Consider the following 13,765-nt stretch of genomic DNA (forward strand, 5'->3'; position numbering starts at 1 on the left):
TCTACTGCATCTTGCCTATGCCGTTCTGTACCATCACTCATTCATATATCTTTATGTACATATTCTTTATCCCTTTACACTTGTGTGTATACGGTAGTAGTTGTGGAATTGTTAGGTTAGATTACTTGTTGGTTAGTACTGCATTGTCGGAACTAGAAGCACAAGCATTTCGCTACACTCGCATTAACATCTGCTAACCATGTGTATGTGACAAATAAAATTTGATTTGATTTTGATTTGATTTGATGCAGTTTAATCAGCTTCTTGATACGCCACAACTGTCAGTTGGATGGATTATCTTGCCAAATGAGAAATGCCCACTAACAGGGATGTAAACAAATTCTGGGATGTAACAAAATTTGAGTGAAATATGCTTTTTATACATATTTTATTTCAGCTCATGAAACATGGGATCAACATGGGATCATGGGATCAACATGGGACCTTTTCTTCAGTGTAATGTAAGGAGTTAGGAGTGGAGAATACCAAGTGCAAATAGGGGAGATTAGACATTTTAAAAACGATTATTTACCTTATCGTGCTTATTCACGAGGGGTTAGAATATAAGTATACCATGTTAAATCGACCTAAATATATAGAGATAAATTGAGCAAAAAAATGATGTGCATTTGGATCAAATATTGACAAAGAGAGAAGCCGAGCACCCCTATTACCGCGCTGCCTGTAACCTATTGCTAAAACGCAGACTAGTCGAAGGACTTGCGTTTGTTTCGCACAGCACTACACCGGCGGTATAGGACCAGAGACGCAACACCAGTGATGATGTCTGCCCCGTGCGTGTGCTTCTGTCACAATTTCATTCCTTGAGACGCTTTTTTCCGAAAAAGACCAACAGAAGACGAATCTATACTTAAGGTAAACATAATTTAGAAGAAATATATGTTTTGGGCTGAATATAATGTTGTTGCATTGCGCAGGATGTGGGCAGTGAGTGTATGATGAAATACCGCACATGGATGGTACTACAGAGGAGATGCGGCTGGGCGGGGAGGGAGGAATTAATTTATGTTCATTCCTGGAGCAAATTGTCTCTTGAATAAACAACATGGCGCCAGGTATTCCTCTCATCCATTACTTTTTCGACATGTAGCCTATGTATTTAATCATGCATTTTAATAGCTTTATTTAGCCCTTTATAGTGGAATATGCCATACGGCGACGTATTCAATAGGAACATGGAACGATTTCTTATTTCATCATAGATGGAAATGCACATGTACATTTAATACAGTAGTCAAATGTTATTATCAAGACAATATGAATAGGTTGAATCTTTCTGTATATAGGCTACAGCATAGTTTACTACTCCACCTACACCCTAAAATGTACGTTTATTACAATTTAAGTTTATTTGCTGATGAAATGAAGCCCACACTTAGTGAATGAACAAGGCTAATAAATAGACTGCTATGTTCTGCACAATTGCAACATTGTATAATTTCGTGCTTTTTGGGGTTTATTTTATGCACAATGGGGATTTTTTAAAACTATCGGCCGAAGCATGATCACATTACAACTATTATACTAATACCTTAAGGGCTATATTCTGGGTCATTTTTTGTTACGTTTTTCGTCTGTTGTTTTTTTCTGCGTGTTTGGGTTGGTATGCAAATTGCCTCGTGCTTGGCGTTGGGGTTCAATTATTCAGAGGCGTGGATACCTGATCGTCTCGATATCAGAACTGTCATAGCAAAAGTCCATGCCATGTTTCAATAAATGTAAACAATAAATAGACAATGGCACATTCATCGATTTTGGTCACATTTGTCATATGGTGATTTCCTTGTGCGGGAAATGATTATTCTAAGATATTCAGTAAATTAAAAACAGGAACACAAAGAATTGATGTTATAATTATTTGTCCTCAACAATTTCCCAAGGCAAGTTTTCTAACATGTGCACACACCAGGTTGGACACCATCCAGACTACCATGTCTGGCTGATGAAGTATGAGGGGTGATTCTATTCAAATCAAGTGTGGTCACAGACTGTGGATAGGAAGGAAATGACATTCATAAAACTAGTTTTGGTTTAATTGATAAGAAGAATGGAAACTTTTTTTTTTGACAGACCCAGACCCCCCCCCCTTACTTCCTCCTTCCTCCACTCTCTTTTTTCTCTTCTCCTCTTTTTTGAGTAAATACAGTAAATATTTCTACGTGCATTGTTGTGATGTCATACACAGACTGTATCGAATTTCTTAAAAACACGAGTTCTGTGTCACCATCAGAGAGTGGTGATATCACCAATACGCACACTCTCATTCGGCCTTTACTGGAGTTATGGATATTGTACCCTAATATTTTGTTTGATTTCCACTTGCCATATGCTGATGATGAAAAGTTCAATATTGTAGTCTAATTTTCATTAAACATGGGTCCTGTGTTAACATCTAACAGTTATTGCATCGCCATGAATCATACACCCTCATGCTGTTTTCCCTGAAGTAATGAATATTGCATTTTTTATATTTACATTGTACCCGAAGTCATTTCGTTTTTGGATTTCTTTCCCCTCAGGCATTTTGTGACAATGAAGAAATAAACAACTCCATCACAAACCTCCAAGACAGATACTTTATCCAACCCCTGACAGACCACCTCTAAGCCCTTGCCTTGTACAGACAGTACCCTGATCTCAGAATAACTACCAGAACTGCACTGCTCGCACACCCCTCCCGCTACCAGCCCAAAGACATTCCACCCCTCGCCCTGGTCTGCTTTATCAAATGCCCAAAAACAACAAGGCCGTCAAGAGAGAGCTTGACGATGATGTCTTGGAGTCCGTCAAAGACCTGCTATCCAACGAGGACACTTGTGATGATTCCTTTAAGAAGAGCTCGCTGATCGTGGGTAGCGGCAGAGGTGATGAAGGGAAGGAGCTTAACCTTAACGGAGACATGGACGTGGAGGACGAAGGCTCGGGTGCAGAAGATGATGCAGCGAGGCCAGCCTGGAACAGCAAGCTGCAGTACATCCTGGCCCAGGTGGGCTTCTCTGTAGGCCTGGGCAATGTCTGGAGGTTCCCCTACATGTGTCAGAAGAACGGAGGGGGTGAGTGGATGTTGTTCTTATTGGTTAGAGTATAGAAGTCGCCTGCCCATGAGGTTAGGATTTGGAGAGGTTAGCCTGCCACATTTTGTGTTTTTGTGTTTGTGTGTGTTGTTCTTAAGGGTAAACCTCCTGCTGATCAACATCACGGTGGTCACATGACTGTTTGAGTGTCTCTGTCTCTCCTCTTTTAATAGCTAACAGCTTACCTAGTAACAGTCACCAAATGACACAATGAACCACACTGCAATATGCAGCAATAACAGTAACCCCCCCAAATAAGAGTTATTTTAACCGCACATCAATAACAAAACACCTAGCACATCATCGGTGTCCACGACTACACCAGCACAGCAACAACTGAATATCGACCAAAACAACATCCGTAACTGAACCAATACAGCAACAATATAATCCAAAAACAGCAGTATGTAATATAGCCAGAGAAGTTATCGCAGCCTCTTGCCTTTTTAACACCAGGAGTCTAGTTCATCTCCGTTATATTGCAGACAGTGTAAATAAGGCGTAGTGGCCGTCATACTAAAGAGATCTGATCACTTCTCCATGTGTCACAAGACACGTGTCATCGACATGTCATGTAGATTTTTACCTGGAGATTACCATTACATTTAACATTTTACATTTAAGTCATTTAGCAGACGCTCTTATCCAGAGCGACTTACAAATTGGTGCATTCACCTTATGATATCCAGTGGAACAACCACTTTACAATAGTGCATCTAACTCTTTTAAGGGGGGGGGTTAGAAGGATTACTTTATCCTATCCTAGGTATTCCTTAAAGAGGTGGGGTTTCAGGTGTCTCCGGAAGGTGGTGATTGACTCCGCTGACCTGGCGTCGTGAGGGAGTTTGTTCCACCATTGGGGTGCCAGAGCAGCGAACAGTTTTGACTGGGCTGAGCGGGAACTGTACTTCCTCAGAGGTAGGGAGGCGAGCAGGCCAGAGGTGGATGAACGCAGTGCCCTTGTTTGGGTGTAGGGCCTGATCAGAGCCTGAAGGTACGGAGGTGCCGTTCCCCTCACAGCTCCGTAGGCAAGCACCATGGTCTTGTAGCGGATGCGAGCTTCAACTGGAAGCCAGTGGAGAGAGCGGAGGAGCGGGGTGACGTGAGAGAACTTGGGAAAGTTGAACACCAGACGGGCTGCGGCGTTCTGGATGAGTTGTAGGGGTTTAATGGCACAGGCAGGGAGCCCAGCCAACAGCGAGTTGCAGTAATCCAGACGGGAGATGACAAGTGCCTGGATTAGGACCTGCGCCGCTTCCTGCGTGAGGCAGGGTCGTACTCTGCGAATGTTGTAGAGCATGAACCTACAGGAACGGGTCACCGCCTTGATGTTAGTTGAGAACGACAGGGTGTTGTCCAGGATCACGCCAAGGTTCTTAGCACTCTGGGAGGAGGACACAATGGAGTTGTCAACCGTGATGGCGAGATCATGGAACGGGCAGTCCTTCCCCGGGAGGAAGAGCAGCTCCGTCTTGCCGAGGTTCAGCTTGAGGTGGTGATCCGTCATCCACACTGATATGTCTGCCAGACATGCAGAGATGCGATTCACCACCTGGTTATCAGAGGGGGGAAAGGAGAAGATTAATTGTGTGTCGTCTGCATAGCAATGATCGGAGAGACCATGTGAGGATATGACAGAGCCAAGTGACTTGGTGTATAGCGAGAATAGGAGAGGGCCTAGAACAGAGCCCTGGGGGACACCAGTGGTGAGAGCACGTGGTGCGGAGACAGATTCTCGCCACGCAACCTGGTAGGAGCGACCTGTCAGGTAGGACGCAATCCAAGCGTGGGCCGCGCCGGAGATGCCCAGCTCGGAGAGGGTGGAGAGGAGGATCTGATGGTTCACAGTATCAAAGGCAGCCGATAGGTCTAGAAGGATGAGAGCAGAGGAGAGAGAGTTAGCTTTAGCAGTGTGGAGCGCCTCCGTGACACAGAGAAGAGCAGTCTCAGTTGAATGACTAGTCTTGAAACCTGACTGATTTGGATCAAGAAGGTCATTCTGAGAGAGATAGCAGGAGAGCTGGCCAAGGACGGCACGTTCAAGAGTTTTGGAGAGAAAAGAAAGAAGGGATACTGGTCTGTAGTTGTTGACATCGGAGGGATCGAGTGTAGGTTTTTTCAGAAGGGGTGCAACTCTCGCTCTCTTGAAGACGGAAGGGACGTAGCCAGCGGTCAAGGATGAGTTGATGAGCGAGGTGAGGTAAGGGAGAAGGTCTCCGGAAATGGTCTGGAGAAGAGAGGAGGGGATAGGGTCAAGCGGGCAGGTTGTTGGGCGGCCGGCCGTCACAAGACGCGAGATTTCATCTGGAGAGAGAGGGGAGAAAGAGGTCAAAGCACAGGGTAGGGCAGTGTGAGCAGAACCAGCGGTGTCGTTTGACTTAGCAAACGAGGATCGGATGTCGTCGACCTTCTTTTCAAAATGGTTGACGAAGTCATCAGCAGAGAGGGAGGAGGGGGGAGGAGGGGGAGGAGGATTCAGGAGGGAGGAGAAGGTGGCAAAGAGCTTCCTAGGGTTAGAGGCAGATGCTTGGAATTTAGAGTGGTAGAAATTGGCTTTAGCAGCAGAGACAGAAGAGGAGAATGTAGAGAGGAGGGAGTGAAAGGATGCCAGGTCCGCAGGGAGGCGAGTTTTCCTCCATTTCCGCTCGGCTGCCCGGAGCCCTGTTCTGTGAGCTCGCAATGAGTCGTCGAGCCACGGAGCAGGAGGGGAGGACCGAGCCGGCCTGGAGGATAGGGGACATAGAGAGTCAAAGGATGCAGAAAGGGAGGAGAGGAGGGTTGAGGAGGCAGAATCAGGAGATAGGTTGGAGAAGGTTTGAGCAGAGGGAAGAGATGATAGGATGGAAGAGGAGAGAGTAGCGGGGGAGAGAGAGCGAAGGTTGGGACGGCGCGATACCATCCGAGTAGGGGCAGTGTGGGAAGTGTTGGATGAGAGCGAGAGGGAAAAGGATACAAGGTAGTGGTCGGAGACTTGGAGGGGAGTTGCAATGAGATTAGTGGAAGAACAGCATCTAGTAAAGATGAGGTCAAGCGTATTGCCTGCCTTGTGAGTAGGGGGGGAAGGTGAGAGGGTGAGGTCAAAAGAGGAGAGGAGTGGAAAGAAGGAGGCAGAGAGGAATGAGTCAAAGGTAGACGTGGGGAGGTTAAAGTCACCCAGAACTGTGAGAGGTGAGCCATCCTCAGGAAAGGAACTTATCAGGGCGTCAAGCTCATTGATGAACTCTCCAAGGGAACCTGGGTACCATCATCCAAAGCGTTTTAATGCTGGCTAAATGAAAGCTGAATACCTAGCAGACACTATTATATCTAGCTCTCTCAGACAGTGTGGGCAGATACACAGTAATGCCTATCCCTAGTGCATGCGTGTTCGATAAATGTTGTCGGTGCAAATTTTATTGGATTTCCCTGCCAGTATGTGTTTGTCTGAAAGGGTGTGTGTGTGTGAATGCATGTCTATGCATGTCACTGGCATCACCTTCTCGGTATTTAATTCTAACTGCATTTTGATGCAGAGCTATAAAAGCAGTTCAGAAGTTATCAAAGCCGTTTCTTAGGGGTGAGTGAGTTGAATTGTCTCCAAAACCACATCCTGAACATGCTTTTATGACTGAATCTAGCCTCAGTAACATGGCCTCAAGAACCACCAGTTCCACCAACTCAACCCAAACCACCAACCCTGCCTGGTTTACAAGTGGTGTCAGTGGTTGTGACGTCAAAAGGGAGGCACCCTGGCACAGCCTGGGCACCACCACAGGATTACTCAGTAGTTTTGTTTTTAAGGAGTGGGGAAAAATGGGGAAAGATAGGAAAATGACCAGTCTCAACGTCAACAGTGAAGAGGCGACTCCGGGACGCTGGTCTTCTAGGCAGAGTTCCTCTGTCCAGTGTCTGTGTTCTTTTGCTCATCTCAATCTTTTATTTTTATTGGCCAGTCTGAGATATGGCTTTTTCTTTGCAACTCTGCCTAGAAGGCCAGCATCCCTGAGTCGCCTCTTCACTGTTGACGTTGAGACTGGTGTTTTGCGGGTACTATTGAATGAAGCTGCCAGTTGAAGCCTTGTGAGGCGTCTGTTTCTCAAGCTAGACACACTAATGTACTTATCCTCTTGCTCAGTTGTGCACCAGGGCCTCCCACTACTCTTTCTATTCTGGTTAGAGGCAGTTTGCGCTGTTCTGTGAAAGGAGTAGTACACAGCGTTGTACGAGATCTTCAGTTTCTTGGAAATTTCTCGCATTCTCAGAACAAAAACAGATTGATGAGTTTCAGAAGAAAGTTATTTGCTTCTGGCCATTTTGAGCCTGTAATCGAACCAACAAATGCTGATGCTCCAGATACTCAACTAGTCTAAAGAAGGCCAGCCTTATTGCTTTTTTAATTAGAACGACAGTTTTCAGCTGTGCTAATATGATTGCAAAAGGGTTTTCTAATGATCAATTAGCATTTTAAAATGCTAAACTTGGATTAGCTAACACAACGTGCCATTGGAATACAAGAGTGATGGTTGCTGATAATGGGCCTCTGTACGCCTATGTAGATATTCCATTAAAAAACAGCCGTTTCCAGCTACAATAGTCATTTACAACATTAACAATGTCTATGCTGTATTTCTGATCAATTTGATGTTATTTTAATGAACAAAAAATGTGCTTTTCTTTCAATGACATTTCTAAGTGACCCCAAAATTTTGAACGGTAGTGTGTATATATATATAATAATAATGTATATATATAATGTCTTACAGAGCCTTTTCATAAGTCCACTCAAGTTTCTTCAACTGTCTGCTGACTCTGATTAGAGCGATGTTGATTGCCGTTGCCGATCGCTCATCATCTTCAACTATCAGTGAGTCCCATCTTATCGAGTCCACCAAATACATTGTTTTCTAACCACAGCTGGATGGATCCATAACGAATTACTATGGGAATAAACATCACTGAATGACAGAAATATTGTCGTAAAGTAGGCTACTGAAACATCCAATTGTTATAATAGGAGTTGAAGCAATAGCCTACCCGCATGTGATCAACTATTTCAGCAGCGTTTCGCACTGCTCTGAGACATGCAAGACTACTTAATCAACATATACAGTTTAAAACAGTTTTTTTAATAGAATTCAATAATATATTTGTCCTATTGTAAAGTGTAGGCTAAAGGCAAAAATAGGCAAACTTGCAATGTATTCGATGCTTAAGTACTCTAAAACCACGCTTGTGAAAAACAAAATGCCTCCAGCTGTCCATCACTACTGTAAATAGAAACACAGAATATCTGAGGAGCTTTTATATGATTATAATGCAGGGTTAATAATAATAATAACAATCATTGGATAACAGATCACTATCACAATATTTAACACTTTCAAATGCATTCATGAATTAAATCGCTTTAGCCGACATGTTGCAGTTCATCTGATGAAGGTGCACATTGGTTGGAGATTATGTCACGTCCTGACCATAGTGCTTATGTGTTTTGCTTGTTTTAGTGTTGGTCAGGACGTGAGCTGGGTGGGCATTCTATGTTGTGTGTCTAGTTTGTCTGTTTCTGTGTTCAGCCTAATATGGTTCTCAATCAGAGGCAGCTGTCAATCGTTGTCCCTGATTGAGAATCATATATAGGTGGCTTGTTTTGTGTTGGGATTTTGTGGGTGGTTGTTTTCTGTGTCAGTGTTTGTGCCACACGGGACTGTGACGGTTAGTTTGTTTTGTTATTTTGTAATTGTATTTTGTTTTCATGTTATTAAATCATGGAAACTTACCACGCTGTACATTGGTCCTCCGATCCTTCTCGCCTCTCCTCGTCCGATGAGGAGGACGAAATAGACTGCCGTTACAGATTATAAGAGTACATGGCCATAAAGGCTAGATAACTTTTCAAACATTCATAGATGACCAGCAGGGTCAAATGATATAAACAGTGGTTATAGAGGGTGCAACTGGTCAGTACCCGAGGAGTAAATGTCAGCAAGTGTGTGAGTGAGTGTGAGTGAGTGAGAATTGAAACGCACATGGTAAAGCGTGTTAGTGAGTTCCGAGAGCCGATCTGTTATCCAACAATTAGTTTAATAGCCCGGCTACTGTAGGTGTGAAAATCCGCCCAACAAGCAATAGCCTACCCGCGTGTGGTCAACTATTTCAGCATCGTTTCAAGCATGACTACTTAATAAACATATACATTTTAAAACATATATTTTTTTAATTAACCCTGCATTATAATTGTATAAAGGCCCCTTTGATATTAATTTAGAATTCTCTAAACTTAATTAGATCTACTACTATACAAGAACATTTTATGGATCTGCCGTTATTTTCATTTAAACTCTTTGATGTTTCCTTGATGTTTCCTGGAATTGTGATACAGTGAATGAAAAGTGAAATAATCTGTCTGTAAACAATTTTTGGAAAAATGACTTGTGTCATGCAAAAAGTAGATTTCCCAACCGACTTGCCAAAACTATAGTTTGTTAACAAGAAATTTGTGGACTGGTTGAAAAATGAGTTTTAATGACTCCATCCTAAGTGTATGTAAACTTCCGACTTCAACTGTATTTACAGTGTATATATATATAGTTGAAGTCGGAAGTTTACATACACTTAGGTTGGAGTAATTAAAATTAGTTTTTCAACCAGTCCACAAATTTCTTGTTAACAAACTAGTTTTGGCAAGTCATGGCTTTAGAAGCTTCTGATAGGCTAATTGACATAATTTGAGTCAATTGGAGGTGTACATGTGGATGTATTTCAAGGTCTACCTTCAAACTCAGTGCCTCTTTGCTTGACATCATGGGAAAATCAAAAGAAATCAGCCAAGACCTTAGAAAAAAAATTGTAGACCTCCACAAGTCTGGTTCATCCTTGGGAGCAATTTCCAAACGCCTGAAGGTACCACGTTTATCTCTACAAACAATAGTACGCAATTATAAACACCATGGGACCACGCAGCCGTCATACCGCTCAGGAAGGAGACGCGTTCTGTCTCCTAGAGATGAATGTACTTTGGTGCGAAAGTGTAAATCAATCCCAGAACAACAGCAAAGGAACTTGTGAAGATGCTGGAGGAAACAGGTACAGAGGTATCTATATCCACAGTAAAACTAGTCCTATATCGACATAACCTGAAAGGCCGCTCAGCAAGGAAGAAGCCACTGCTCTAAAATCGCCATAAAAAGCCAGACTATGGTTTGCAACTGCACATGAGGACGAAGATCGTACTTTTTGGAGAAATGTCCTCTGGTCTGATGAAACAAAAATAGAACTGTTTGGCCATAATGACCATCGTTATGTTTGGAGGAAAAAGGGGGAGGCTTGCTGCAGGAGGGACTGGTGCACTTCACAAAATAGATGGCGTCACATAATTAGGAAAATTATGTGGATATATTGAAGCAATATCTCAAGACATCAGTCAGGAAGTTAAAGCTTGGTCGCAAATGGGTCTTCCAAGTGGACAATGACCCCAAGCATACTTCCAAAGTTCTGGCAAAATGGCTTAAGGACAACAAAGTCAAGGTATTGGAGTGGCCATCACAAAGCTCTGACCTCAATCCTATAGAACATTTGTCGACAGAACTGCATGCAAGGAGGCCTACAAACCTGACTCAGTTACACCAGCTCTGGCAGGAGGAATGGGCCAAAATTCACCCAACTTATTGTGGGACGCTTGTGGAAGGCTGCCCAAAACGTTTGACCCAAGTTAAACAATTTATAGGCAATGCTTCCAAATACTAATTGAGTGTATGTAAACTTCTGACCCACTGAGAATGTGATGAAAGAAATAGAAGCTGAAATAAATCATTCTCTCTACTATTATTCTGACATTTCACATTCTTAAAATAAAGTGTTGATCCTGACTGATCTAAGACAGGTACTTTTTACTAGGATTAAATGTCAGGAATTGTGAAAACTGAGTTTAAATGTATTTGCCTAGGGTGTATGTAAACTTCCGACTTCAACTGTACTAGGCAGTGTCAGAGGAAGGCCCCAAAAATTGCCAAGGACTCCAGTCACCCAAGACTGTTCTCTCTGCTACTGCATGGCAAGCGGTAACGGAGCGCCAAGTCTAGGACCAAAAGGCTCCTTCACAGCTTCTACCCCCAAGCCTTTAGACTGCTGAACAATTAATCAAATGGCCCCACGGACTATGTACAGCTACTCACTGTTTATTGTCCATGCATCGTCACTTTACCGCTGACCTACATGTACAAATGACCTTGACTAACCTGTACCCCAGCACATTAACTCGGTACCGGTACCCCCTGTATTTAGCCTCATTGTTGTTATGTAATCTTTTCTTTTACTTTTGTTTATTTAGCAAATATTTTATTAACTCTATTTATTGAACTGCATTGTTGGTTAAGCTCTACACCTGTTTTATTCGGCACATGTGACAAATAACATTTGTTTTGAATTAATTCGGTAAAATATTTGAAAAGCATCTTTCCACTTCGACATTATGGAGTATTGTGTGTAGGCCAGTGAGCAAAAAATCTCAATTGAGTCCATTTTAAGTTCAGGCTGTAACACAACAAAATGTGGAAAAAGTCAAGGGCTGTAAATCTGAAGTCACTGTATATTAATGGAAAAGGTGTGTACAGCAGTAGTTACGTATATAGGATGAGCCGTAACTAGAATACAGTATATACATATAAAGTCGTTAAAACAGCATGTAAACATTATTAAAGTGACCAGTGTTCAATGACTCTATATACATAGGGCAAAGCGGTCTCTAAGGTGCAGGGTGTAGTACCGGGTGGTAGTCGGCTAGTAACAGTTGCTAAGGTTCAGGGAAGAGTACTGGGCGGAGGCCGGTTAGTGGTGAATATTTAACTCTCTGATGGCCTGGAGATAAAAGCTGTTTATCAGTCTCTCGTCCCAGCTTTGATGCACCTGTACTGTCTCCTAAGATGGTAGCAGGGTGAACAGGCTGTGGCTCCGGTGGCTGAGGTCTTTGATGATCTTCTTGGCCTTCCTGTGACACCGGGTACTGTAGATGTCCTGTAGGGCAAGCAGTGTGCCACTGATGATGTGTTGGGCTGACCGCACCATCCCGGTTGCAGACGCTGCAGTTGCCGTACCAGGCGGTGCTACAGCCCGACAGGGTGCTCTCAATGATGCACCTGTAGAAGTTTGTGAGGGTCTTAGGGGCCAAGACACAATTCTTCAGCCTCCTGAGATTGAAGAGGTGCTGTTGAGCCTTCTTCACCACGCTGTCTGTGTGAAGGGAACCATTTCAGGTCGTCAGTAATGTACTTGAAGCTTTTGACTCGCTCCACTGGTCCCCGTCGACGTGGATAGGGTTATGCTCTCTCTGCTGTCTCCTGTAGTCCATGATCAGCTCCTTTGTTTTGTTTGAGCGAGAGGTTATTTTCCTGGCACCACTCCGCCAAGGCTCTCTCTTCCTCCCCATAGGCTGTCTCGTCATTGTTGGTAATCAGGCCTACCGCTGTTGTGTCGTCAACAAACTGGATGATTGAAAAAGGTGAAAAATGATCAGTGGGGTTGGAAACATGTTGAGCCAGTATGAGAGAAGATACAGTAGGTTTCATGTAATATATACATTTCCAACGTGCTTTGGTTCCTGGTTGACGAGTAGGCCTATCTGCCATTCCGGGCCAGCTAATCTTGTTTTCGGGAGGCTGAAACCAGTGACCAAATTTTCCTCAACCAGTGACTTTTCTCCTGTTTTCCAGACAAAAACAGACTTTGTTTTGAAACTATAGCTTATTGTCAGATGTGATATCCTTAGTTCTGATTCACAATGAGTGACTTTGCGGTTCAATTAGTTCGAAGGGAAACAGTTAAAGGCTTGGAGGTTTGTTTTTATTCAAGTGATCTACTGACTATACATTGTATTAACCTCTTCCAGTTACTTGTGGCAATATGGCTCTGGCAGTAAAAACATTGAAAGATTATAGTACATGCTTCATGCCAACCACCATTTCCTTTGAACAAAGGTTTTTATGTGATCTCTATCTACCATGTGTCTTCCAGTTGCAGTCTCATGTCTTCTGAGTATGTTCTGATGCCCTGAGAGTATCTTCCCAGACAGACAGACCCTGTGTTTTACAGAGCTGTGCTATTACGGGCTGTGTCTTAGTAATTCTCCCTATTCTCCCTATAAAGGAAATAAGGAATGTGTGGTGTGCAGTCACTGTGCAGTCACTGTGTGGTGTGTGGTGTGCAGTCACTACATGGTGTGTGTGTGTGTGTGTGTGTGTGTGTGTGTGTGTGTGTGTGTGTGTGTGTGTGTGTGTGTGTGTGTGTGTGTGTGTGTGTGTGTGTGTGTGTGTGTGTGTGTGTGTGTGTGTGTGTGTGTGTGCGAGAGATACTGTTTCTGACCCTGGTCTGTTTCTTCTTCTCCACAGGGGCGTACTTGGTGCCCTACCTGATCCTTCTGATTGTGATTGGGATCCCGCTGTTCTTCCTGGAGCTGTCAGTGGGGCAGCGGGTCCGCAGGGGCAGCATCGGGGTGTGGAACTACATCAGCCCTCGTCTGGGGGGCATCGGGTTTGCCAGCTGTGTGGTGAGTCAGCGGCACACACCACACCTTAGAAACAGGGGAAAGCACACACCAACGAGAAGGATTTTTTTGCATGCACACACACACACACACACACACACACACACACACACACACACACACACACACACACACACACACACACACACACACACAC

General features: G+C 43.7%; 1 protein-coding gene across 1 annotated transcript in view; it reads left to right on the plus strand.

Annotated features, from left to right (window-relative positions):
* Window positions 1-726: 726 nt before the first annotated feature.
* Window positions 727-13,765, plus strand: part of LOC139540314 (sodium-dependent neutral amino acid transporter B(0)AT2-like) — a 36,526-nt gene continuing 23,487 nt past the window's right edge. Inside the window, exons 1-3 of the mRNA XM_071344051.1 lie at window positions 727-876; window positions 2,541-3,074; window positions 13,454-13,611. Of these exons, the coding sequence (XP_071200152.1) occupies window positions 2,750-3,074; window positions 13,454-13,611 (483 nt within the window). The 5' untranslated portion in view covers window positions 727-876; window positions 2,541-2,749. The remainder of the gene's footprint in view (window positions 877-2,540; window positions 3,075-13,453; window positions 13,612-13,765) is intronic.

Source organism: Salvelinus alpinus, chromosome 15, assembly GCF_045679555.1.
Source record: "Salvelinus alpinus chromosome 15, SLU_Salpinus.1, whole genome shotgun sequence".
Lineage (NCBI taxonomy): Eukaryota > Metazoa > Chordata > Actinopteri > Salmoniformes > Salmonidae > Salvelinus > Salvelinus alpinus.